Source organism: Vespa velutina, chromosome 3 (assembly GCF_912470025.1).
Source record: "Vespa velutina chromosome 3, iVesVel2.1, whole genome shotgun sequence".
Taxonomy (NCBI): domain Eukaryota; kingdom Metazoa; phylum Arthropoda; class Insecta; order Hymenoptera; family Vespidae; genus Vespa; species Vespa velutina.
In genome coordinates, this window is record NC_062190.1 from 12,236,461 (window position 1) to 12,261,926 (window position 25,466).

The following is a 25,466-nucleotide window of genomic DNA, read 5'->3' on the forward strand; positions in this document are numbered from 1 at the left end:
AGACCTAGAAAGGCTCTCTTGAACAAATCAAGGGAGCTCAAGTTTCGATTGGATCACAAGTAAACCTCCTTCCGGCTCGTTCACAATTTTTCGTCTTTTGTAAACGAGCACTATTTCTTTTCACGGGCATTTATTATGTGTGTCCTTCTCATTGGCCTGTCAGACTCTAAATAATATATTATCGTAGGGTTTTTTTTACGATAGGCTGCCGCCCATATGTTCACGCGAGAGAAGAAAGGAAGGGAAAAAAACGAAAGGAGAAAAAAAGGAAAAGAAAAACAAAAATTGGGGCATACACGTATGATGGCGCGTATATCTACTACGTCACGTCAAAGTTTGGCCCTTTCGTGAAAACGTGTTTTCCTCCGCGAGGGATTTTCCGAAAGTTTCAAATAGCCTGGGCCGAGGCGGGCGAGGGGGTCGAAAGATAAACACAACCGGCATATAGGACATAAAATAATGACAAACCGAGATAACCATTTATGTCGCATTTGTCTCTCGTCGAGCAACGACAATCAACGTATCTTTTCGACGAACGAAAAGCATACGAGAGACAAGGACGACTTGTCGGAAAAGTTATGGTTCTGCGGAGGCATCGAGGTCAGTCCTCTATTCGTTCGTTAATACCTATTATATACGTATATCCAAAAGCATAACTTTTATTAATTAACGCTCTATCTGTCTATCTATATATGGGTATCTAATGATATTTAAGGATGCTTTTAGGTTTTCGAGAACGACGGTTTACCGGAGCGTATCTGTGTAAAATGTATCTTGAAGGTCAACGCGGCTCACGAACTCAGGGAACAGTGTCGAAGAACGGATATAAAGCTGAGAGAATTGTATGGGAAAGCGAGAAAGACGGTTGACGCTTCGAGATATAACTCTGTAAAAGTACGTATTCATAATTAGAACGGAACGATCGTACGTCGTTAGTTACATATCAGTCCATTCACCATACAATACTATTTCTTCTCTAGGATCAATATTGTCAGACCGATGAATATTTTGCGATTCCAACGGAAGTAGGGAACGATGATCGTTCTCCTTTGCGCGAGAACGTTGTTATTGATAATAGTCATGACGAGGGTACTTCTCTTCTGAATCTGAAAGGTACTACTAACGTTAGAGTATCGAACGACAATGTTAAGACCGAGAATGAGATATTGTCAGATACGGATAATAAATTTGACCGTTCGGTACAGGAGTTGTCGGTTGTCAAAAGAGAAGCCTATCGTACGAGAAGATTGGCAATGTTCAAAAGAGTTACCTCGATGGAAAATTTAAGAAATCACAAAGAAAGACAAAGGCAGTATATTAAGAAGAACGGCAATGCGAAGTCTCACGATGCTGGTGAGAAAGATGGGCCCTTAAATAACGAAAGCGCAACGAGTAAGGCGGTCAGGATTATCGATTCCGAATTAAATCTCGATTGTCCTCAATGTAACAGACGTTATTCAAGTAAGAAATCTTTAGAGAGGCATATATTGACCCATAATGAAAAGAAATTCAAATGCGAAAAGTGCGAGAAACGATTCTTTCATGTCGACAAATTATTACAGCACGGTAAACTTCACAGGCCAAACGATAAGTCAAATTTGGTACCGTGCAAAATATGTAATAAAAGTTTTAGAAAGACCGACACTATGGTACGGCACTTGAACGTTCACAAAAGGGTCAATCCTAAGGAAGTATTTTCTATATTGAAAGAAATTAGGGATAGAAGAAAATTAGAAAACAACGTGGAATCTTTAATGATTAACGATCGACCACCATCCGTACAAGACGAGAATAATATTATTAAGGATCAAAGGGCAATCGAGGTTCGCGAGGGCGAGGACGACGCTATGAAAAATTCAATTAGACGAGTGTCGGTTGCGGAGGAGAAAATTGATAATTTTTATACGTCCGGTTCCGATTCCAATAGCGATAACAAATCTGATTCCTTCGAAAGCGTAGGAATTTATCGTTGCAAACATTGCGACAAATGTTATAACGCGGAAAGGTCTCTTCAGCGTCATCTCTTGATGATACACGACGAAAAGAGATTTGTTTGCAATGTTTGTAACATGAAATTCTTTCGGCAGGACAGACTCAAGAGCCATAGAGATAGATATGGTCACGACGAGGATAAAGATTGTTCTATACCTCAAAAGCCACCGGACGACAGGTCGGCCATTAAATTGATAAATAGCTGGATAAGAGAAGAATTAGATTCTGATAACGAAGGGAAGGGCTTCCCTTGTGATATATGCGGTAAATCGTACGACACGAAGAAATCGTTGTTGAAACATCAGACGAATACTCACGACGTGAACGAGGAAAATTGTTCGAGTTGCGGTAAGGAATGTACCTGTGGTATTAAGTTTAAAGGGACACGAAAGATTAATGAGAAAGTGAACATTTTTACGTGCATAGAATGTAATAAAAGTTTTGAAAAAGAGATCAAGTTGCAAAGGCATATGCGAATACACGAACGTACGAAAGAACAAAAGGATTCGAATTTCAAACGATTTTTATGTCACATTTGTAGCAAAACTTTTAGACAAAATACGGGCCTTATGTTTCACATGAGAACTCATACCGGATATAAGCCTCATGTTTGTAAATATTGCGGACGAGGATTTACGTCAAATTCCAATTGTATTAATCACGAGAGAACGCACACCGGCGATAGGCCATTCGTCTGTCACTTTTGTAGCGCCGCTTTTGCCAAATCTTGCACCCTTAAGGCGCACATCACTACGCACACAGGCGAAGCTAATTATCATTGCAAAACTTGCGGCAAATCTTTCAGAAGATTGAAATATTTGAAGGAACATAGATTCACTCATACCGGGGAGAAACCGTATGCGTGCAAAATATGTGGCACCGCTTATAGCCATTCCGGTAGCTTATTCGTTCACGAAAAGAAATGTAAAGCTCAGTACAACAATTATCATCAGGCTGCTCCTCCGCCTACTCAAAATACTCACAATTATGGCCAATCTCAAGGAAATGTTTGCGCGAGCACGCCGGTCATTGCTCCTATTATTTCAACCCTGCCGCAATCTAATAACATCGGTAATAGTATAGGTTGTTCTCAAGCGAATAAAACTTACATTGATAGCGTTCAAAGGATGAACGCTCATGCTGCCGCCGCGGCCGCCGCAGCTGCTGCCGTAGTCGGCGGTACGTCTTCGTTGCATGTACATCCTAATCCGGATATTCCAGATGTAGCGTCGGCCGTAAGAAACATTGCCATCATCGGACAAGTATTTTATTCTTAATAAAGTCGCACATTCGCAAATTTTGCCTCAAACTGGCCGCGAGAGGGAGAGAGAGAGAGAGAGAGAGAGAGAGAGAGAGAGAGAGAGAAGAAAGGAAATTAAAGCTAACCAGAACCCTTCTGTGATATGTGACAATTTTTTAACGAGTCCCCTTCCGTTAAAGATACGTTAAGATACGTCTTATATGATAAAGAGAAACATTAAAACGTTTCCTTCTTACGTATAATCCCTAAGCGGATTATTCGAAATACATTGTTGTCGGTTTATAATAATAGGTATACACGATCTAGAATTATATATTTCATTTATATAAAAGTTGAAAAGTATCGTCCGGTGTAATTTTACGTTGTAAGCTTACGAATTGCGCATTTTTTACACGTATTATTTGGCACATGGTATGCCAATTGTGGGTAAAAACCAAGAACATTTTCTCCAGGGGAAAGAAGCTATCATGCTGTTATCTATTATTAGACAATTAATTCCATTTTATTGGATTTATCTGCATATATTAATTTTCAAATTTGCCTATTATAAATATTGTTAAGCTGTCTCGCAGATTTTATTTCCTTATGTCGATTTACTTCGTTGTAAATAGAGATTTGCCGATTGTAAATTAATTTGAATCAAATTAATTCTTTCTCCTGTCTTCTATTCTAGCAAATCTTAATAGAAGCCTTTGCGATGCAAACGTAATGCCTCTAAGTAATTTTATTAATAAAGTTAATTCTATGTATCAAAGTGACAAAGTAATGATATAACGCGTTTCGTATTTTAAGAGGCTTCGATCTATATCGAACGAAGATACGTTTCCCATCGTACGTATGCAAAAGGAAATTTATCATTTTCTGTACGCACCATATTATCATCGTCTACATGATAGAGAGGGGTTTATACATTTAACGTAATATATATTCGTTGTAGCGAGGACGAATATACGAAAGAAAAAAGAAAGCAAAAGGTATCAAAAGACATTCGAATGTGGCCCGGGGACGAGGGAGAGATTGCTACGCGTACATACAAATTCGTACAATTACGACTCCTTAATATGAATTATATATGTATACAATAAAAAGCAATTAAATATTTCGGTTAAATTTATTATTTCGTTATTACTTGCGTATATATTTTTTCGAGCCGTGCTAGAGTATATAAAATAAGGGTCGTAATATCGATCAATTCATCATTCCGCAGATAATTGCTTAAATAATCGGCGAATTATACACCGAGTGTATATTTATAAGATAATGGGAAAGACGATAATCGGACTTGATAGCATATGCACATGTGTGGTCTGTCTATATCCATATATATGCATACAAATCTATATATATATATATATATATATATGTATACATAAAAGATGAGAGTGACACGCGATAAAAGGAACCACTACAGTAATCCGTTCAATCATCTGCCGTGATAGTTGCTTTTTCTTCTTTCTCTTCCCTCAATCAAAGCTCGAATAGACAAAACTCAAGAGTTTGACACGATCGTCTCTGTAATTCGTGATCGATGCAACGGGCAAGTAGGGTTAGAATGCCGTTAGGTGCGTGCGTGCGTCGTGCATCGTGCATCGTGCGTGCGTGCGTGCGTGCGTCGTGCGTCGTGCGTCGTGCGTCGTGCGTCGTGCGTCGTGCGTGCGTGCGTGCACGTGCATTCAGCTGTCGGTAAGTAAGCAATTTGTACTTACAATTAATTATGTTCTGTCAAAATACAGCTAATGTCTTGTATTTGTAAAATATGTGTCATGACGTCTATTGTTTTACATCATTCTAACGGGCGATCGTCGATGTATCGTGTCGTTTTTTCTTTTAAAAACTGATACCTCTTCAACGCCTATTTTTTCGATCTTCGAATGTAAGAGTCATTGTAATTCTTACGTAATTATTTTGTTGTTTTTACGAAACAATCGTTTACGCATTGGGTTTGGATAAATGACTCGATGAAGCTAATTATTGAAATAAAATTCTACACTCTACAGTAATAATATTGATTACGTTATACTGGTTATTACTTGACTCGATATAATTTTCTAAACATGTGTTTTTATATTGTAAACTTTAGAATGCGACACAATGTGCTCTCATCGCTAAACATCATACGGTAAAGTTGCCAAAATGTGGTTCCTAGAAATTATCGAGTACTTAAAGAGCCCGTATCTCGTTGCCACTGTACAGGAGTTTTTCGGGATACAAATAAATTATAAAACTAAGCGTTCCAACAGTTTTAGGTAAGAAAATAGAGAAAAGCTTTCGTTTAATTTCGATATAAATTTGACAATTTTATTTTCATAGGTTATCCGATAATAAGGAACAAAATGGATATATTAAAGCGGATATGTCATTCTCCAAAGAATCTTCCTTGAATGATCTTGAATGTTCTTCTAATAGATGCTTAATGAAATTAAAATCTCAAGAATTTATCATTAAGAATCGTTTTTGGTATTACTTGTTTTTATTTGGTACAGAATTAGGGGATGAAATTTTTTATTCCGCATTCATACCCTTTTGGTTTTGGAATATTGATGGCGCAGTTGGCCGTAGAGTTGTCTTAGTATGGGCCATCGTTATGAGCATTGGTAAAGTTATACATTTAACATATATTTTACAGAGATTATTCTCACAATATTCGATTTCGAAATCGTATTATTATTATTATTATTATTATTATTATCTTATAGGACAAGCATTGAAAGATGTTATTCGTTGGCCAAGGCCGGCTTGTCCGCCAGCCGTCAGATTGCAAAATAAATGGTCAGAAGAATATGGGATGCCGTCGACTCACGCCATGATCGGAATTTCAATTCCTTTTAGCGTACTGATATTTACCATGAATAGATACATCTATTCGTTTCCAATTGGTTCTACAATAGCTTTCTTCTGGTAAGTACAATGCGATTAAATTCAATTTATTTATTTATTTATTTATTTATTTACTTATTTATTTATCCTTTTCTCTTCCTCTTTCCTCAATCGGCCGGCTCATTTAATATATTTCACGTTTTATAGGTGCACGCTCGTATGCACCAGTCGACTTTATTTGGGAATGCATACGGTATTGGACATTGCGGCAGGAATAATATTAGCTATTATGCTAATGATTCCATTGATACCGACAGTAGATGCTTTAGATTATTATATTGTTACTAATTTATGGGTATTAACGCTTTTAATATTAATTAGCGTCACCGCTGTGGTATATTATCCCTGTAGCAACAAATGGACACCAACTCGGTAAGGGAATGAAAATCTTTCCTTTCATTGTAAAATGTCCTCATATGCAATGTATGTATTTTCAGCGGTGACACGACTATGGTTGTTTCTGTAACTGCCGGGGTTCATGCGGGGGCGTGGTTAAATTACAAGACAGGCGCCCTTTCACTTTCGCTACTTCCACCACCGTACGATATTATTTGGCCGTCCTATCGTATGTCAGGATGTATGATCCTTAGGACAATACTCGGTTTCTCTAGTGTCATTGGAACTAAGGCTATTTGTAAATCCCTTTGTTATACCGTAATATGTGCCGTCCTTAAAGTCAATCCCAACGAGCTAATGGAGAGTGAGAACTATTTGGAAAATAAGAGAAAAATTTTCACCGATCTAGTCTATAAATATCTAACTTGTTTCATGATAGGTGTAAATACGGTATATCTTTTGCCGAACGTCTTTACTATAATCGGCATAGAACGGCCGACGTTTTATACGGAACTGTAAGTTATTGATATTCCATCTAAGCGTACAATATTATACGTATATATTTTTACGCATTTCCTACGTTATTTCTCGTACGTAAGCTCGATTTACCGAAGTCGATTGATTAGTCTTCTTTTAATTACAATTTAAATATAATTTGATTGATATATAATTGTAAATAGCGTATAATTTAATATGTTGGATTTAAATCTCTAATATATTTTGAAGTAATTTTAAGCTTCATGGATGAGCATTTATTGTACAAATAAAAGGTACATGCACTATGTAACCACTATGTTAACGTACGTACGTAATCAATCTGTACTATCATCTCTGTTGAGAGAATGATAATAACAGTTATTGGTGTGCATGCATGTGGAATACCATAAATAGCATTTAACAGTGTGCCGGAAGTAGAGATGAAAATCCTTTTCATCAAGGTTAATCTTTATTTTTGATTTCGTACTTTTTCCCCAGTTCAACATTCATACTTCTATAAGGAAAATGCAAATGTAAAAGAAAAGCACCGAAGCATCGCTTCTTTATGGACACGGTAAAATAAAGTAAATATGAAATAAACGTGAATAATCAATTGGTTTGAATTAATTGCAGCTCTGCAATACATACGTGTATTATCTTAGTGCGCTCTTCTCTTTTCGTCCCATACATTGCTCTATTAATTTTCCCTTTCTATTATTCATTTTCAATTGGCATATTTAATCGCAAGACCTATATATATATATATATATATATATATATATACATATATACGCATAAAGATATTGTTAAGAAATTGTTTCTCAAAGTCATATTTTGCTATAATCCATTTACTTACTCTGAAATCTTTATCAAAGAAGCTCTCCGTTTCGTTCAACTTTATCGTATAAGGTATATAAACGTCATATGCGAAATTGTTTTCATTCGTTGTAACAATTATATGATCAGTGTCGGCGAGCACGTTTATATCTTTACCAGATACTACCTAGAAGAAGAAGAAGAATAGTGTGGATAGAGTAGGGATGCATAACGATATATTATTCCCGGTACTAACACGATGATTGGCCAATTGTCATCATATATCTTACCCCCTTAGGTATATGAAATAAAGCGATTAAACGTCTTGCAATTCCTTTCGAAGGTTCTTTCAATATCACGTAATCGTATGTCATAAATTCCTCACGATTACTTTGGAGTTGTTGTTGTGCCGAACTGGCCGACCGATTACAGTCGGTCTTTGATGAGCTCGATATTTCTTGAATCAATGGCCTTTTAGAAGCCGGCAATACTTTACGCGCTTCACGATCGTCGATACGCTGCGGTTGAATCGTACCCATGACCTGTTAACGACACGACGTTCCCATCAATTTTTTTTTTTTTTTTTTTTTTTTTTTACGAATTTACGTGACATCTTTCTAAGATAAAATTATTCACTTTTCGGTTTTTAAGAATAATACATGTTTTCGAATCCAAACATCTACCAAATTTATGCGATACGCCTTCCATTATGACAGATATTGTAAATAACCAGAAACATTGTTTAGTTTGACACTTGTCGAAATAATCCTTATTTATTGCAACGTCATGGGTCACGCATAAGGTACCACCTGTAGAATAATATTTTCTATACAACTATATTAATTGGGATGTTAATAATAGTTATAATTGCCTTTATCGGATTCTAATCTCTCTTCACCGATACTCATTGGTATAGAATGATCGGGTGTTTCTTGATCCAAAAGGGACATTAGTTTCTCTTCCGATATATCCTCCGGATGAGGTATTTTAGTCGTCGTACATATATTTAGGAACACTTTCTCGCCTGCATCCGTTTTTGTTTTCACGCAAACCCCTAAAACATTTTACATTGAGTATCCATAATGTCACACATTTATAGAAGAAATATAATAGATTTAAGATGCGTACCAGGTAAAGGATGAATGATAATGCATTTATTAGATTTTCTTTCAAACTGTTCCTTTAATATGTCATCCATTTCATAATCATCTTTATTTTTCTGCGATAAACATTATGTTGGAAGATACAATTTTCTCTTTCCTCATTGCTTAACCTATATATAATACTTTGACTACGATAAATTACTTACGGACAACAATAAACTTTTCGTCAGTATAGTATCATCAATATCAAGTAACGTTTTATCACTCATTATTATTCCTATATTTTTTTGTATTATCAAAATTACCGTTTACACATTACAATACAAACAAAAGTTTTATTCCATACAAGCTTATTCAGTTTGATTCACGTAACGTGCACCATTACTCATCGTATCAAACTTTCTTTTCTCATTGGTATTTGCCGTTTGGAAATGCTACACGCCTTTGGCCAATCAGCGATTAGTGACGACTTTAGAAATTGTCCAATAGACTTCACTCACTCGCTTACCTTCGAATATTTTATTATCTCGTTCTAAGGAAACCGACACGTCTGACAACTCTTGTATTTACTTGTTTCATTTTATACTAACTTTCTTCTTCCCGTAATCTTCCTGGATGCTTTTCAATTTTTTCCTTTTCTGGCTGATACTATTTAACGGCACTTTTCGGTGAGTGACGTGAAAAGTTATATATATATATATATATATATATATATATATATATATTATATTTATTTCACCCACATTATACATATATACTGCATGCATATATTGTTGTTTTCATGTCCGCCAGGGTCCGCTGAATGTAAGCGAAGGAATCACTGCGAGGACTTTGGCGGTTTCTCCGAAAACGTGTTTTCATTTATTGTTTCGGTGGTTACATTGAGATATGAGCGTTCAACTCGATGATACAATCGATGAGAATGTTAAAGAAGAATCGGACAGAAGATCGAACGAAGATGCGAACGTGGAAATAAAATGTAGAACGCAATTGACGTCTTATTTTAAAAAGAGCGATCATAGTAATAATAACATTTATTTTTCGGAGGTAAGGCGTTTCAAATCTGTTTTCTCTCTCTCTCTCTCTCTCTCTCTCTCCCCCCCCCCTCGCCTTTTGACCAAGTACATTTGTAGCGTATCTCTCGTAGATTCCAAAAGCGTGTTGCGACGAACCATGCCAATTGGGCGTAGACGAAGCAGGAAGAGGTCCTGTATTGGGTCCCATGGTATATGGGATAGCTTATGCTCCATTGTCCCAAAAACAATTACTGATAGACTTAGGTTGTGCAGATTCAAAGAGCTTAACAGAAAATCAAAGGGACTGTATATTTGATAAAGTATGCGAAGAAAATGATAAAATAGGATGGGCCGTGGAAGCGATATCTCCCAATGTCATTGCCAATAGTATGTATCGTCGTAGTAAAAAATCTTTAAACGAGGTTTCTATGGATTCGGCTATTGGATTGATCAAGCAAGCTGTCGAAGCTGGTATAAATGTCAGTAAAGTATACGTCGATACTGTTGGTAAGCCAGAAAAATATCAGGCTCGATTGGAAGAAATATTTCCTCAATTAGAAATTGTTGTTGCAAAGAAAGCAGATTCTACTTATCCCATTGTTAGCGCGGCAAGCATTTGTGCAAAGGTCTGTAGAGATCATGCTATACGCGCGTGGAAATTTCTCGAAGGTACTAACGATATCACCGAATATGGCAGTGGATATCCTAATGATCCAGTAACAAAGAAATGGTTGGCTGCAAATGTCGATGATGTATTTGGCTTTCCGCAGATCGTCCGTTTCAGTTGGTCTACCGCAGAAAAAATTCTTGAAACCAATGCATTGACCGTCGAGTGGGAGGAAATAGAGGATCCTGGAATGCCTAGCGAGCAAAAAATTTCTAAATTTTTTGCCAAATCACCTTTGAAATCCTATAAGGTTCACGTTAAAAAGCATATTTTCTTTACGGAACGATGTATTACCAATGCTAGTACTCTATGACGATCTCTCTTGCGCCGATTTATCGCGCCGTAATAAAATTACTTTGTGTAGTCGAATATTTTTCTTTTTTTTCCATGATTTTATTTGATCGGTATACAAGATATTTGGACAGATTTCTCTTTTTATAAATCTCAATGCTCCGAAAGATCGGCAATATATATATATATATGTATATATACATATATATATATATATATATATATATATATATATATATATAGAGCTGTACCTACTTCGCTTTTTTTTCTTTTCTTTTTTTCTCCTTCCATTGCTTAACATAATTTTATCTTTAAATCTTGTATAACGTACATTTTATTTATGTACATATGTACAAAATATTGTTAAAGTCGTCGTATATGAAATTTTAGTCGCATTTATCTTTAATTACATTCTACGACTATAATTAACAATTAGGAATGTTTATCGCAATAATTTCAATATCTTTGGTACACACGCTAGATTTACATAGTTTACAATCATCCTAAAATATGACATCATTATTATTGTATGATTTATAGCGACTAGAATGTTAAAAGCTATGATGTAGAGAGCGCAACAACGATTTGAAATGTTATTGTTGATTGTTTTCCTTTCTTCTTCCTTTTCTTCTTTTTGCGTTTTCTCTTTCTTCGCCTTTGAATTTCTTTATTTTCATACTTTGTACCGTAAGAAATTATAATACCAGCTTGGACTCTCGATACTGGACTTGCGTCAAGTTGATCGTCCAACGATTGAGTTAAAAATCGATTATATCCCAAGGCCGATTATAAAATTTTTATGATAGTTGATAAGTATGATTATAATCGTGCAACGCATTGAAATTTAATGGCATGCTTGGCGATTGATATACGGAAAAATTGTTAAATCGTAAGTAAGAAATTCAGTCATAAATATAATAATCAACGCTAATATGTTTATACGCGTAAATGGGAAAAGGATCTATTTACATGCATATGTACGATAAAGATGGTATCCCCTAAAACTGGAAATTCTATCGATCGTTCCTTGATCTATTTGATTAAATCCTATGATTAAATGATTCATTCGATAAGGTCCATTTCGGACAATCGCTTTTACATTTCATTCAAACAATTTTAATTAATCTTTTCGACGTTCGAGATATCGATCAAGCGCGATCAAGTTGAATGAGAAATCGATTGCGTATAAGTAGTTGCATAGATTCGTTCCATAGATATGTATGCTGATAATTCGTTCGTCGTTCGTCGTTCGTCGTTCGTCGTTCGTCGTTCGTCGTTCGTCGTTCGTCGTTCGTACGCCAATCTAATTCATTTTTCTTTTTGTTTTTCCCCGAATATCAAAATTACCAATGATTAACGAGTTTTTACATGGAATTGAAAATAATATCATCGCCGTACGACACGCATTGTACCCGATCGATCCCGGTAAAAGCGCGTATTATCGAGTGAAAATACAAAAATGAAAAAAAGAGGATCGAAGAGATAGAGAGACTATCCGTTGAAAATCATTTATCAATAAAATCTCCTAGTTCATTGTAAAAATATCGAGCATATCGATCATCCACGATCGGTCTCGCTCGTCGGAATTCTTTAATATGCGCACGCGTATGCACTTGAATTAATTAAAAGCGACACTTTATGCGACCCTAGGCTTCGCTAAGTGGAATGATAAAAAAATATAAACAAGGTAGATAATTTGATAGATTATTTCACGCCGATGCGTCATTAGGAGCGACAAAGGAGGAGGAGAGTCCTTTGACCTTACCGGAATATAAGTAATCCTAGGGTTAGCAGCGACAGAGATGATGCTATGGATTTGACGGTTCCACTCGCTGAAAAACAACAACAATATCGATTAAAAATATCCGTTTATGTAATTTAGACATTCGTACTTTGTTTGATCGATTCTCGTTTTATTAGTGAGAATGAAAACGTAAATAATATTTATCGGATATACCCAAAATGTGTTCCGCGTGTGTGTGGCCTTGCGCTCTTGTCTCCCTACTCTCCATTACCGGAATCTTTAGGGGCCTTTCACCCTCTATACTGAGCTCGTTCGATTTCCAATATACGGTCGCTATCGTCGCCAGGCATTTGATCTTCATGTCACCCTTCTTGAAGTGTTTCGTACGCAGACGAAACTCCAGACCAAGTACGGCGGTCTCTAGACCCTCGCGGTCTACCTCCGTGATATGAGGTCCTCTTAGGTATTGTGGATCGACCTGATCGACAAAGGAATATGCACGCGCGCCTTCTCTCTCTCTCTCTCTCTCTTTCTCTCTCTCTCTCTCTCTCTCTCTCGCCGTTTTTATATGTTTTAATTTACTTACGGGCTCGCCATTTATGAACCAACTGAGCATAGCGGCTGGTTTCGATTTGGCCGACGTGCAGTTGAATCGCACGACGTCCGACACTTGATAACGACGCCTGCCAGGTCTACCCGTGATAACAGGCCCGTTCTCGGGTAGGGCTGAAAATAAAAAAAGTCATCCATTAACAATGATAGGCCGCAAGCATCCTGAAAACATTCGGTCGCACTTACCGACTACCATCATATCGGAATGATCGGATACAGTCTGAAAGGAAGGTGCCTCCGCCGAAACCTCGCACCTGTATCTTCCAGAACTCATTAGATTAACGGAGTAAAGAACGACCGATCTTTCGGTAGAGTTATGAATCTAAATGAAAGAAAGAAAAATAATAGATGAGAGAAAAAAGTGTGTGTGTGTGTGTGTGTGTATTATACCTATACCTATATCGTATAGGTTTGCAAGAAAAATCGTTAAATGGTCCTTACGTCGACGGTAACGCCGGGAAGTGGAAAAACCAATACAGGTGGCATATCCCTGGGTACGTATCGATAAAATTCGTTGCCATCCTTGTACCACTTAACCGAGTAGAGTATCTCGCCGTCCAGGCTAAAGCTACACTCGAGACGTATGTTCTGTCCTCGTACAACGTATTGCGGTATAACGAGCTCCAGCATCCTGAGCGCTTCTACTTCTAAAACAAATCCAAATGCGACGTATGTATCGACGTAATCGTGCGAATAAGCATACACAGTCCTTTCATAAATTCCGAAGACAATGCGACGATTAATATCCTGATTTGACATTAATCATAATTTTCAATCATTAATTTACGTTTTAATCCAATTCCGATTACCATAGATCACGATAATTACTTCATGGGTTATTTCTTCTACGCATTTCGTTCAAACATACACGTAAGCATAAACGTTTAACGTAAAGAAGAAGTCGGTAAGGTATTGAAGAGCCGATATTCGAAATGGAATCACCCTCGTATTAATTCCTATGGTTGCAGAGAACCGATAAAGTTTACAGAGACAGAGATAAAGATAGGATTGACATCGTCGATCTAATTAATGACGTATATTAAACGATGCGCGAAACGACATTACGAAAGGACTCGCTGTTCCCCTTGTTCATCGAAAACTCGATGAAGATTTTATGCGTGCGTGAGTGCGTGCGTGCGTGCGTGCGTGCGTGAGTGCGTGCGTGAGTGCGTGCGTGAGTGCGTGCGTGCAACCAAGCCAGAAACGAGATCGAAAAAGCAGAAACGATCTTCCCGTGGCCTCTCCTTGTCCTATCGCTTTTTCGCCAGAGGCGCGTGTACAACGTTGAACTGACTCACGAAATGATCCACCCCCCTGTGTCGTTCAATATGCATGAGTTATCATTCCCAACGCGCTAAGAATGAATCATACCTATATCCGTATCCTCGATATATGTATGTATGTATGTATATTACACCCGTTCGTTCATTCATCTATCCTTTCTACCAATTTTTTTTTTTCAAGCCTCTTTCTTTTTCCATTATTTCATATATATTATGTCACCCTCTTTTCTTTCTATCTAAAAGCGTTCTTAGTTTAATAAAAATACGATAAATTCCTAAATACCGATCTCATTTGGCAAATCCCATTTATGATTGACTCTTATAACGATCGTTTTCTTCTTTTTTTCCTTTTTTGTTTTCTTTTGCTTTCGTTTTCTTTTTTTTTTTTTTTTTTTTTTTTTTTTTTTTTTTGTTCTTTTTTTTCAACAAAATAAATTCGCCAAAGAGCTAAAGAGAATAGAGGCAATGGCGTCGGAATAGAAAAAAGGGCCCGCGACTAACGAACGGTTAATAGGTATGAGTAATCGTCATCGGGCTATGAGGTCACCGGAAAACAATGCCATTTTTCCACCGTTTCGTCCTTATTTGAAAAACGCATTAATCAACGCGTCCGGAAACGGACGGTAACGTTGATGTCGTCGGTTAATTGCCCGTCAAGGATCGGTGATCTAAACTCGTGATATTTTCGAGGATAGGTATGTTTTAGTCGTTAGCGTTGCCGAAAGTACATTTTTCAAAAGGCTCGCTCCTCCTTAAACAATATTTACTCGTTCATTTCTCTTACGGAATGAATGATAAAAAGTCAACGAGGTGTGGTATTATACCTGTGATAGGTGGGTACGTAATGCATTCCTAAAAGTAAATTTTTATCCTGCTCATTAAATGGCCGTGATCACGCGTGCCTAATTTACAAAAAGCCGGACCATTTTCGTGCGGCAATAATGCACGCTTATAACGCGTTCTCGTGCGGTTCTTAGATCGTGACTCAGAAAGGGAGGCGTTATAAAAAAACTTGTCGTACACGATCACGAAAGAGCGAGGGCGACTATCGATCTCTTTACCTTAAGGCGAAACATCGAGTCGGCAGGCTCCGGCGAGAGAGAGAGAGAGAGAGAGAGAGAGAGAGAGAGAGAGAGAGAGAGAGAGAGAGAGCATAAAATTCGAAAATAGTTTGTGTAAACTCGATCGAGCGGACTTCCTGGATAGGAATTTCCGTCGTCGCGGAAATAAAAAAAGGGAGAAAGAGATGGGTAAACGAGCGACATAAAACAGCGCAAAATTCGAGCTACTCGTAAAAGAAGGATACCGATAAAGGATAGCAAAGAGACAAAGTTTTGGGTTACGTTCGGTCTGAAGGATGGATAAAGAGAAAACGAGAAAGGGAGATGGTGGGAGAAAAAGAATCGCAGGCATCTAGTCGCACTAGCAGCCCTTGTCGTCTCGACGGTCGCTTAATTTCGTTTTGGTATTACTTTACAGAGTAATCGTATACCGGTCGAATAGCGAAGCCAAGCATCTGCGAGTCTCATCGGCTGACTCCTCCTTGTCTGCGTTCAGCGAGAGAGGCGAGAGGGCAAGCGGTGTCGCGTGTCGCTCGCGCGAGGGTCGTAGTAGGGTCGCAGGAGGGTCGCGACACCGTCATCATCCGAAGAAAGAAAGGGTCTAGCTTTTTTTCTTTCTCTTTCTCTTTCCTTGTCGAGCGCGCAAAAACGAGAAACTTTAACGACGTAATAACGACGTACGGCTTCGTTCCTCTTACCACTCTTATAGGATACGGATCTAGCATACAAAATAAAATAAAAGCAGTTTTCCTTTATCTTTACCTCAGGAGATCAGATTCGAGGGAGAGAGAGAGAGAGAGAGAGAGAGAGAGAGAGAGAGAGAGAGAGAGAGAGAGCAATCGTCGAGAGGTAAATATTCTTGGAGGGACAGCGATTTGCGTATGCATATATTCACGCGAATGTCTCTCGCGTATGTACGTAGAAAGGAAAGAAATGAAATATAGACCACGCGTAACCGGCAAGACCATCGTAAATCATGCCAAAAGCAAATATATCGTAGGCATTCGCGTGCCTTTCTATTAAAAGATTCACGATCGCGGAGAAAGTTTCGAAAGGAAGGAAAAAACATCGTCCTTGGGGAATAAATAAATAAAGGAAAAAAGGGAGAAAGGCTTTTTCCTTCCTCCCGATTTTTTTCTTATATTTTTGCGAAATAGATTATTCCCCGAATGCGGTAAATTTGAGCTCGCTCTTATTAGATAGGTATCGTCGCGTAGATAGGTAGTATTATCGCGGTCTACGAATACGAATAATATTCGACGATCATCCTAGGATTTGTCATTTTGATCGTTGATCAATGGCGATCTGTCGTATCGCAGAGAGGATAACGAAAGAAGGAAAGAAGATGATGGACTGTTCCATTCGTAAAACTAGAAAATCTAATCGGATCAGGTAACTAAATATTTTTTCATATTTATATCGATAAATACGGATATCGATATCCGTAGTTACTTTATACCGCACGTCGTGTATGCCGTGCGTCGTGTAAATATTGGATTTTCGCATTAGTCGCATCCGGTACGTCCTATTTCGATCGCTTCGAAGCGAAGCCGATCGCTCGCGATATAGGCACGCACGATAGGTATAATAAAATGAAGAGGTGCGCTGAACTAGAAGAGGGATTGACGATGAAGTTTTGGAAAGGGCAGGTCGAGGAGAATTAGAAACTCATAGTTAGCCTCGATACGTACTCGATAATATCCGGAGCGAAGAAAGGGGAAGAAAAGGACGGGCTCGAGCGCCGCTAATCGACATATTCTCGATAATTTATTTTTTTCTCGAACTTACCTTACAATACAAGGATAAAACGATTCGACGTCCTTTGCACGTTTCTCTCCGATTCCTTTGCAAGCCTGAAGACTTGCGAACTTTTTACGAACGACGTGGCTAACGAGACGAGAAGATAAGAAGGAGGAGACGAGAAGAAGGAGAATGAAAATTATCGTCGCTCGGACGAGAAGAAAGGTTGCAGCTAAGCAACACTTTTATACACGCACACGTACACACACACACACACACACACACACACACATATATGTATCTGTCGAAAGAAACAAAATAGAAACAAAATGAGGCAAATATCTCTGATACATTTTGCGAACCATCACCGGAAATCGATACTCGCGGAAGGATTCGAACGAGCGAACGAACCGATGAGATCGAATACGGCCACATACAAATACAGGATAATGGAATAGTGAGTTTGATTTTTTCATTTCTCTCTTTCTCTTTATCTTTCTCTCTCTCTCTCTCTCTCTCTCTCTCTCTCTCTATGTGTGTGTGTGTGTGTGTATGTATATATCTATTTATCTATCTGTCTATTTCCGTTGGCGCGTATAGCAAACCGACGGAGACGACAATAGCAAAGGAAAAAGTATCGTTTTAAACGCCGATTGATGGAGATGAAACGAAGAGATGGTAGAAATATAGGAAAGCGACAGGAACATAGTCGAGCAATGTCATACTTGCGTGCACCCGCATTCATGGTATCGTCGTTCCCCGACAATAGCCAAATTGCCGGATACGTCGCATCCGCGAAAGCGATCGTCCAAAGCCCGAAATTTCCGCTTTCTCTCGTTCATCGTGACGTTACGTCCTTCGAGATCTCTCCCAATGTCCTCGCAAAGTCTATAATACATTATATGAACATTATTGCATTTTATTAGTCGCGTCAAAGTATCTCGTTTAACGAACGACGATCTCGTACGACGAAAACTCGTACGGCGTAGGAAAGGAAAGGAAACGAGGCTATCGACGCGTTATCGCTCTTCGCCTAGAATTTCTCATGCTAATAAGCGGTATGGCGACCAACTGAACGCATCGAAGAAACTAACATTTTATGGGACGAAACATTCAGTCAGCCGATCAGAACGTCAGTAACCATAACGAACGTTGAAAAATCCCACGACGAAAATCTTATCCCTTTTTTCTCATTTTCTTCTTCCTTTGTCCATTCACAACGAATGAATCTGTGATAAAAAATCGCCCAAATGGTTTTTGCCTTTGAAACTTATCTTTAATCGATTTGATTCCATGGAGAGAAACGTGATTATCCATTGAAGAACTAATATGTTCTTGAAAAAACATTTTCATTTTTTACTTGCTTCGGGAAAAGACGAGTGTACCTGGTATGCGGTTACCGCGTGCTCTCCAAGTCCGCCGCCACCGCCACCGCCCTCGGCACGATCTAACGGCGCGCGTCTCTAAGCTCTCGCGGTGCACCGCGTTACTGTTCCATTTCAGTTTTCATTTCAGCTTCTCTCGAGACGCAACCAGCCCTTTAGCGTTTATTTGATAAACACGCAAAGAGTCGCTCGACTCGTATCTCTTGCCAACAGGCTCGTCCAAAATATAAAAGACGCTATCCAGTCCGTCTGTTGTCGGTTGCATCGGAAAACAAACATTACGAAATTATAACGCGTGCGCTTAGGCATCGTCAATTTTCTGCCTGGTTTACGTCCGCGGAGAACTTGATACCACCTCATCTTCCTGTACCCTTTTTCCTCCACCGGTATCGTCAGAACGAAGAAACGAACGATAAACTAACGTACATATTTATACACGTGTGTATATATATATATATATATATATATATATATATATACACACACACACACGCATATATACGTATCTGTTGCAACCCATACGTAAAAGCGTATATTTGAAGCAGACGCACGCGATAAAGTTATTTTTTTCCAACGTCATGGTACACCACGTGCACTTGAAACGTACGGCAGATGGTCCGATGACCCTGCCTTCGACCGGACACACACGGACGACGAAGAGGATGCCTTCCTGCTTTTTAATCAGTTCCATTTAAAATCTTTTTCGATGTTTAAAATGCACGGGAAATCCAATTAATTTGTCTCGAGTTAAGTGTAACGATTGGAAGGATCTTAAAACGGTCGTTATTAATTCGCTCCAACATCGTCGTAATATAATAAAGGTACTATTCGAAAAGCGCGCTCTTAAGACAGAAACGGTGTAAAGATGGATATAGGCAATGCTCGAGGCTACGCGAGTCGCATCGAAATTCAAGGATTAAACTGTGCGATCGAAGGGACGATGCGAACGTGCGCATACAGTCGTAAAGCCATAATGTTCTTTGGAATATTAATCAAGATAATAGCGATGCTATACCTTACGACTTTAATATGTACGTAAGTGGATATAAATACGTTTTAATATTTTACACGATTATCTCAGATCAAGGGGCATACGACGAGGCGTAAACGACTATAAGACCGTAGGACTAAATGGAATAGGGAAAACTTATGTTTTTCTATGTGTTCTGGGAACGCGGTACGTCCTTTACGTATAAGAGAGACACACGCGAAACAACCAAATTTCTCTAGGCATTGTGAGTCGCGAGTCTCACGGGAAAGAGGCAAGACCGCTCCGTTCATTTTAATTCATTTCCATTATTGAAATGTCCAACTAGAGCTCGTGCCTCTATCCTGTCGCGTCTATTGTCTATTATCATTCTAGCAAATATAGGAATCAACATGAGAGAAACCCCTCTATACGCTCTCGATTCTTCTCTAGATCGTTATAAAAAATTTTTCTTCGCGAACGATACCACCACCGATTCGCAGACATTTTTACCATTTCTTTCAAACACCCTGATACATAATTCTCAAATTTAAGACTTTTTATTTCAAAGCATCATTTTTTTCATCGCCTTTATCTGCGAGATATAATTTCCTCTTTGGACGATACTCACTTGAAACTTTGGGGATAGTTTTGGTATGTCAAAGGAAAGACTAACGATGACCAGAGGCAGCAAAGAAAGAAATAGCAAGAGGAGCGAGTGAGTGAGTGAGTGAGTGAGTGAGATAGATAGATAGATAGATAGATAGATAGATAGATAGATAGAGGGAGAGAGAGAGAGAGAGAGAGAGAGAGAGAGAGAGAGAGAGAGAGAGAGAGAGAGCAAGCAATTATTTTCATTACGCACCGCATCTGTCGCAGACAGAATTCTTCAGCTCTCTAAATTTCATGAGTCAATTAATGCGCGCGCGCTCTCGCACATAGCCTACCTACGTATCTAGAAACGTGTATATAATTGGAGATAATCGATTTTTTCAAATAAAAGGCGGCAAAATATTTGCGTACCTATCGCGATCGAGTGAAAGATTAAAAAACAATATGCTAATGGAGAATCGTAAATTGGATGGAACGACAATGACGACGTAAAGTCCGAGTTTATTTAAAACACGCAGCAGAATTCGAAAAGGCGTCACCGTCGTCGTCGTTTCTCGAAGATTTGTTTCGAGACGATGGAAAGTGGTGATGGAGGAGAATCCTCGATATCGCCAAGTCACATCTACCGTCGAAGGCGCGCTCGACAAAGAACCGATTGAGAGACGAAGCAAGAATGTTGGCGGCGCGGCGAGCGTGATGGGAACGATATTAGATAGGCTAGGCTGTCATAGGCAAGGTTGAAGGCTGCTAGACGAGGGCAAACGAAAAATTAGGGATTAGGGCGAGGCGAATTGTGACTTACCCTCGGTGCCAAGAGCAAAGAGCAGTAAGAGAAGAATAGGTCCGAGTTTGCGAAGCCAATCCATGCTGGTGGTAACGATGAAAACGGCGATGACGAGAAGGGAAAATCGTCCAAGTTACTTCTGCTTCGAGGACGTCGCGACGTCGCCCGAAGGAGGAGACGCGCGCCAGCGCGACGCTATCCCTGCTTCGGCCCTGGCACGGCCCTGGCACGGCTCTAGTCAGGTCGTACGTTGCCCTTTGACATCCACCGCGATAACGGGAGCGGCGGTCATCGAGAGTTCCTTCCTCTCTCTCTCTCTCTCTCTCTCTCTCTCTCTCTCTCTCTCTCTCTGTACCTTTATCTTGGGCGCGCGCGCGCGCGCGCCACGCACCTATACGTTCTACCGCCAAAATGTTCTCCTTGACCTCTGACAAGGAACGACACCGTGAGTACGATACGTGCGATAACGTGTGACAGCCACGATGATCGTGCGTACTAGGACACGCGTCGCGCGGAAATACCGGTCGCCAAGAAGGCCTTTGCCTCGAGAACCGCGCGTTGCCTCCGACGCCAACGCCACCGACAACGACGACGACGCTGTCGCCACTGCCATCGCTGCCGCCGCCGCCGCCGCCGCCGCCGCCGCCGCCGCCGCCGCCGCCGCCGTCGCCGCCACCACCACCGCCATCACCACCACCGTCACTGTCGAAGACTCAAATTGTCGAACTTACTCGCTTTCCTCCCTTGTTGCGTTTTAGATATGCCAACTCGGAATTTTGCTTCTTCTATTTCGTTTTATCGTTTGTGCTACAAGTTTTTCTCGATACAATGCTTCTTTCATTAACTAGTTCTTTCTCTTCCAAATCTTATGAACGCAGTTGCGCAAACGTTGAATCAAATTCTCTTTTCGCTCAAAAGTTCGAAATTTCTTATTATCGAGTATTCAAATTGGCTAGTCCAATTGAAATGACGGAGAGATAAAATCAAACGTTCATATCGACATTTCGAATACGGCTATGGGTACGAATACGTACATAAGTAGGTGGCTCCATAGTTTACGACCACGCCTATCGTTGAGCTCCATATTTCGCTTTTTATCCGATATTCTATTTCGTTGTAGCTTTTAAACTCTTACGTATAGGACATACAGGTTATTTTGTACATTGTAACTGTTCCAATTTATCGGATCTCGTTCTACTTTTCTGGCGTGAGCAAATACCTGTCCATGTATGAGGCACACTTATTCTCTCATCGACACGTATCCGACACTATCCATGTTCTTATATTAGGCTCACTGGAATCATCGTCGGTGAAAAAAAATGACGACCTTCGCCAGTACTATATGTATATCCTTTATGAATATTACGAAAATGCAACTATATATGGTAGGACATGTATGTCTAGGTTGAACGTAATTGTTGGCATTCCTTTAACTTGAGCCATGAGATAGGTGGCAGGAGAAAGCGTGAAACGCACGAGAGGAAGGAAATACTGTGCCTTCGTGCAAAAGTTAAGAACAAAAGAATGACTGCACCGACGGCTGAGCTAATGAGAAATAATCGAGTTAAGCCGAGTTATTTTAAACGGAAAAGTTGCACTCGAAAGGATGCGGCTCGAATGAGATGAGTTGGGTCGACGAAATTAACGGGTCGAATTAGCTTTTAACTCGTCGAGGAAAACGCGTAGACCTTGTGTACCGCTTGATAGGAAAAAGCGTATTTAAGAGTGCGCACGTTACGTATCTACGTATGTGTACAAATATAAAATAATGAACGTACAAACACGTAGAACGTACGTACGTGCACGCGAAAAAAGTATTTCTATGTCGCTCTATGGGATAGTTTCTGGGTACGCGCTTTTCTACTTATGCACGCGTTTCTACGTACGCATGCGTATCTCATCACTGGTGTTATTTAACGGCGAAAGCTTTGCTCTCATATTATGTTTGTGCATATATATGTGTGTGTGTGTGTGTGCGTGCGTGTGTGTGTGTGTGTGTGTATATATATATATATATATATATATATATAAGACGAACGAATCGTACGTTTAATAGATTAGCGCGTATCGGTAACTGGATTGTACATACTTTCTTGGTATAAAAAAAAAATGATGTATATATATATATATATGTATATTTATTACTAAATTCGAAGATTCGCGATAGTAGGTACTTATTTTAAGATTTGAAACGTTTCGAATTAACGATGGAACAGTAGCTTCGTTTAGGGTTCTTACCAAGCACTTTAAAGAACCTTTCAGCGCGGGGCTATAGTTTATACGTCTATTGCCCGTATATATGCGCAAGTCGATTGAACGAGTCTCTTGTAGCGCTTTTATTTCCTGCCCTCGTTTAGCTCGCGCATCTCGTAGAACCCGCATTTCGTACAATTACCCAAAAGGTCCATTCGTTCCATTTAAAAGATTGAAATTTTACGAAAACTTGTTCGACCGTACGAGAAGAGCCTAGTAAATGTCTGGTAACGTTGGACTTTGCAAAGTTACGAGCTTTATCCAGGTCCGTCCGATAGGCGCGTTGAAAAATAGAAATTTTAAGTTTGATTCGTGATAATCGTTTGGCGATTTGTAACGATTCGACTTTTATTTACGCTACGCTATAATAATCGCGCAGTAGCCCTGCATTCTTCGTGAAACGATGCGATAGTGCGAGGGAAACTTTTTGAAAAAAAGTTCCGCTCACGTTGTAGGGAGAAGAAAGAAAGAGGCGAGGGCGGGCAATTAGTTGGACGCTAGCATCTGCCATTTCGAATTCGTCGTGTCCCTGACCCTCGTGACTGCGTGCGTGCATGCTTGGTTGCGTGCGTGCAAGTCGCGAGCCAGAGACAGAATCTACGAGAGCTAGCAGCTGTCCAATTTTGATGATAGACCAGACCCGAGTCGACGACGGGTTACGTCGAATGCGTGGAAACTACTTAGATTTGATGCGTAAGAGCTATAAGGGGCTCGATTAGCGTCATTCAGGATTTCGTATGTATCTCATCGACGAAACACGGACAAACTGCTAGGTCATACGTTAGGACATATCACGTTTGTTTTTGTTCGAACGAACATCCTTCGTTAAGCGTATCCTTCGTTTCGTCGAAAGGACGAGTTTTATTTTTTTTCTTGCCAATGCCGCGGAAACAGAAATTTGATTATATATACCGATGACCCGAAGTATTATTACATCGATATCGTTTAATCACTGTCGAGATTGATCAAATCATTGGAGACTTTTATCCGAGGTGAAATAAAGAAAGCGCATCGTTAATATGCGACAATAAATTCTGAAAGAAACTCATCGAACGTAAGATTGATAAGTTGAAGAATTTTGTCCTATGACGATTTATTGTCAGTTTTGTAATTATCGCTGAAAGAAATGTGAAAATGGACGATCTATGAGTGAAAAATCGCAACAAGTTCGCAAGGTTACATGTTATCATCTTTGACGCTTTCCGGAATCGCAAGTACTTTATGCAAATCATCTCGAGCTACGTACTTACTTGGGCGAGAAGCGCTTCTCCTCCTCTCCCTATCGTGTCTATCTATTCGTTTCCCCTACTTTTCTCGCTGCGTCTCATAGTTTTACTTTTGCATTTCTCGCTTTTACGGGCTTTACTTTTCCTCGAGATGACCCACTTTGTGTCTTCCCAACGGAAAATGCACAGAGTCTTCGCTCCATCTCTCTCTCTCTCTCTCTCTCTCTCTCTCTCTCTCTCTCTCTCTCCTCGCTCTTTTTTCTTCCTTTCCGTACCGGATCCCCTTTATTTTACTTCTACATTTTTTGCGTCAACTTTTGTTATCGTCCTTTGTTCGAATATTGTTAGAAAAAAGAAAGATTACCTACTCAAAGTTTCGTTCCGTTCGTTAAAGTCGCAGGGCCAACGAAGAAACCGCTGTGGGTGATTGTGTTCTTTGTAACTGAAGGATTTCACGATGAGGCAATAAAATAATTTATTTCAAATGCAATATTAATGGAGCGTGTATAGTACGTCGGTTGTTACTTGTCGCTTACGGAATGCTTATGGTAATCCTTACGGAAAATCAGACGCGCGTTATCTACCAGGAAAATATATTGGTACATACTTATTAATTAATTTAGGCAAAGAGAGCTCTTTTAACCCAGGAAGAAAATCGCAGGATTAGCGTTGCAAGACGTGTCGTTTTTTTCTTATGTTTCGCTTGGCAAACGAACAAGGTAATATTTGTTCCACTTTGCGTGCATTGTTTGTCGATGAGAGACTTTTAACTTTTAAAAAAGACAAAGTTTGGAGAAAAATTCGGAAAAAAGGTGTATTACCAGAGCGGTGATAAAGGTACGATGGGCGCAATCGATCAACATTTTTTTCGTCCACCTCTCATTCCATTAAATACGGGCCGTTTCATCGAAAATGGTTTGATGTCATTGCATCTCCTATATACGCGAAAACCGCACATTTTAT

At 39.4% G+C, this 25,466-nt stretch overlaps 5 protein-coding genes across 11 annotated transcripts; 3 read left to right on the top strand and 2 right to left on the bottom strand.

Moving 5' to 3' along the window:
• Positions 1 to 74: 74 nt before the first annotated feature.
• Positions 75 to 3,372, top strand: LOC124948176 (zinc finger protein 569-like). The gene is made up of 3 exons (XM_047491454.1): positions 75 to 600; positions 727 to 894; positions 981 to 3,372. The coding sequence occupies exons 1-3, from the start codon at positions 460 to 462 to the stop codon at positions 3,267 to 3,269; spliced, it is 2,598 nt and encodes an 865-aa protein (XP_047347410.1). The 5' UTR covers positions 75 to 459; the 3' UTR covers positions 3,270 to 3,372.
• Positions 3,373 to 4,156: 784 nt separating this feature from the next.
• Positions 4,157 to 7,556, top strand: LOC124948184 (sphingosine-1-phosphate phosphatase 1-like). Of its 4 annotated transcripts, XM_047491472.1 has the most exons (6): positions 4,943 to 5,249; positions 5,334 to 5,499; positions 5,564 to 5,847; positions 5,950 to 6,151; positions 6,278 to 6,502; positions 6,568 to 7,556. In XM_047491472.1, exons 2-6 carry the CDS (start codon positions 5,387 to 5,389, stop codon positions 6,983 to 6,985), a joined length of 1,242 nt encoding a protein of 413 aa, XP_047347428.1. In that variant the 5' UTR covers positions 4,943 to 5,249; positions 5,334 to 5,386; the 3' UTR covers positions 6,986 to 7,556. The 4 variants fall into 4 exon arrangements, with proteins under 4 accessions (XP_047347426.1, XP_047347428.1, XP_047347425.1 ...); XM_047491470.1 differs by lacking the exon at positions 4,943 to 5,249 and adding an exon at positions 4,157 to 4,936 and having other exon boundaries at positions 5,564 to 6,151; XM_047491469.1 differs by having other exon boundaries at positions 5,564 to 6,151.
• LOC124948193 (PIH1 domain-containing protein 1-like) lies at positions 5,525 to 9,459 on the bottom strand. Of its 3 annotated transcripts, XR_007100619.1 has the most exons (9): positions 9,069 to 9,459; positions 8,888 to 8,978; positions 8,631 to 8,813; positions 8,396 to 8,568; positions 8,050 to 8,301; positions 7,800 to 7,946; positions 7,592 to 7,654; positions 7,275 to 7,457; positions 5,525 to 6,837 (listed from the first exon to the last, which is right to left on the bottom strand). XR_007100619.1 is itself a non-coding variant. In XM_047491496.1 (8 exons), the coding sequence occupies exons 1-8, from the start codon at positions 9,129 to 9,131 to the stop codon at positions 7,443 to 7,445; spliced, it is 987 nt and encodes a 328-aa protein (XP_047347452.1). In that variant the 5' UTR covers positions 9,132 to 9,459; the 3' UTR covers positions 7,193 to 7,442. The 3 variants fall into 3 exon arrangements, 1 of the variants encoding a protein (XP_047347452.1); XR_007100620.1 differs by lacking the exon at positions 5,525 to 6,837 and having other exon boundaries at positions 7,193 to 7,457; positions 7,592 to 7,693; positions 9,069 to 9,457; XM_047491496.1 differs by lacking the exon at positions 5,525 to 6,837 and having other exon boundaries at positions 7,193 to 7,457.
• LOC124948192 (ribonuclease H2 subunit A) lies at positions 9,369 to 10,914 on the top strand. The gene is made up of 3 exons (XM_047491495.1): positions 9,369 to 9,530; positions 9,655 to 9,909; positions 10,010 to 10,914. Exons 2-3 carry the CDS (start codon positions 9,751 to 9,753, stop codon positions 10,856 to 10,858), a joined length of 1,008 nt encoding a protein of 335 aa, XP_047347451.1. The 5' UTR covers positions 9,369 to 9,530; positions 9,655 to 9,750; the 3' UTR covers positions 10,859 to 10,914.
• A 259-nt stretch (positions 10,915 to 11,173) lies between these two features.
• LOC124947541 lies at positions 11,174 to 21,624 on the bottom strand. 2 transcript variants are annotated; one of them, XM_047489836.1, is made up of 7 exons: positions 21,043 to 21,624; positions 18,002 to 18,164; positions 13,634 to 13,839; positions 13,379 to 13,514; positions 13,167 to 13,306; positions 12,794 to 13,058; positions 11,174 to 12,668 (listed from the first exon to the last, which is right to left on the bottom strand). In XM_047489836.1, the coding sequence occupies exons 2-7, from the start codon at positions 18,015 to 18,017 to the stop codon at positions 12,598 to 12,600; spliced, it is 834 nt and encodes a 277-aa protein (XP_047345792.1). In that variant the 5' UTR covers positions 18,018 to 18,164; positions 21,043 to 21,624; the 3' UTR covers positions 11,174 to 12,597. The 2 variants fall into 2 exon arrangements, with proteins under 2 accessions (XP_047345792.1, XP_047345790.1); XM_047489834.1 differs by lacking the exon at positions 18,002 to 18,164.
• Between the last annotated feature and the right edge of the window lie 3,842 nt (positions 21,625 to 25,466).

What these genes read in the sequence shown, in the direction of transcription:
- LOC124948193 (XM_047491496.1), bottom strand. Translation starts at nt 9,131, where the DNA reads ATGAGTGATAAAACGTTACTTGATATTGATGATACTATACTGACGAAA. An exon ending in TATTTCATATACCTAAGGGG is followed by an intron (nt 7,947 to 8,049) that starts GTAAGATATATG and finishes TTCTTCTTCTAG; the next exon opens with GTAGTATCTGGTAAAGATAT. An exon ending in TCTTTGATAAAGATTTCAGA is followed by an intron (nt 7,655 to 7,799) that starts GTAAGTAAATGG and finishes AATGAATAATAG; the next exon opens with AAAGGGAAAATTAATAGAGC.
- LOC124948192 (XM_047491495.1), top strand. Translation starts at nt 9,751, where the DNA reads ATGAGCGTTCAACTCGATGATACAATCGATGAGAATGTTAAAGAAGAA. An exon ending in ATAACATTTATTTTTCGGAG is followed by an intron (nt 9,910 to 10,009) that starts GTAAGGCGTTTC and finishes TATCTCTCGTAG; the next exon opens with ATTCCAAAAGCGTGTTGCGA.
- LOC124947541 (XM_047489834.1), bottom strand. Translation starts at nt 21,106, where the DNA reads ATGGATTGGCTTCGCAAACTCGGACCTATTCTTCTCTTACTGCTCTTT. An exon ending in TTCCCGGCGTTACCGTCGAC is followed by an intron (nt 13,515 to 13,633) that starts GTAAGGACCATT and finishes TCTTTCATTTAG; the next exon opens with ATTCATAACTCTACCGAAAG. An exon ending in ACACGCGGAACACATTTTGG is followed by an intron (nt 12,669 to 12,793) that starts GTATATCCGATA and finishes GTTGTTTTTCAG; the next exon opens with CGAGTGGAACCGTCAAATCC.
- LOC124948176 (XM_047491454.1), top strand. Translation starts at nt 460, where the DNA reads ATGACAAACCGAGATAACCATTTATGTCGCATTTGTCTCTCGTCGAGC. An exon ending in GGTTCTGCGGAGGCATCGAG is followed by an intron (nt 601 to 726) that starts GTCAGTCCTCTA and finishes GGATGCTTTTAG; the next exon opens with GTTTTCGAGAACGACGGTTT. An exon ending in CGAGATATAACTCTGTAAAA is followed by an intron (nt 895 to 980) that starts GTACGTATTCAT and finishes TTTCTTCTCTAG; the next exon opens with GATCAATATTGTCAGACCGA.
- LOC124948184 (XM_047491470.1), top strand. Translation starts at nt 5,387, where the DNA reads ATGTGGTTCCTAGAAATTATCGAGTACTTAAAGAGCCCGTATCTCGTT. An exon ending in AAGCGTTCCAACAGTTTTAG is followed by an intron (nt 5,500 to 5,563) that starts GTAAGAAAATAG and finishes TTATTTTCATAG; the next exon opens with GTTATCCGATAATAAGGAAC. An exon ending in TCTACAATAGCTTTCTTCTG is followed by an intron (nt 6,152 to 6,277) that starts GTAAGTACAATG and finishes CACGTTTTATAG; the next exon opens with GTGCACGCTCGTATGCACCA.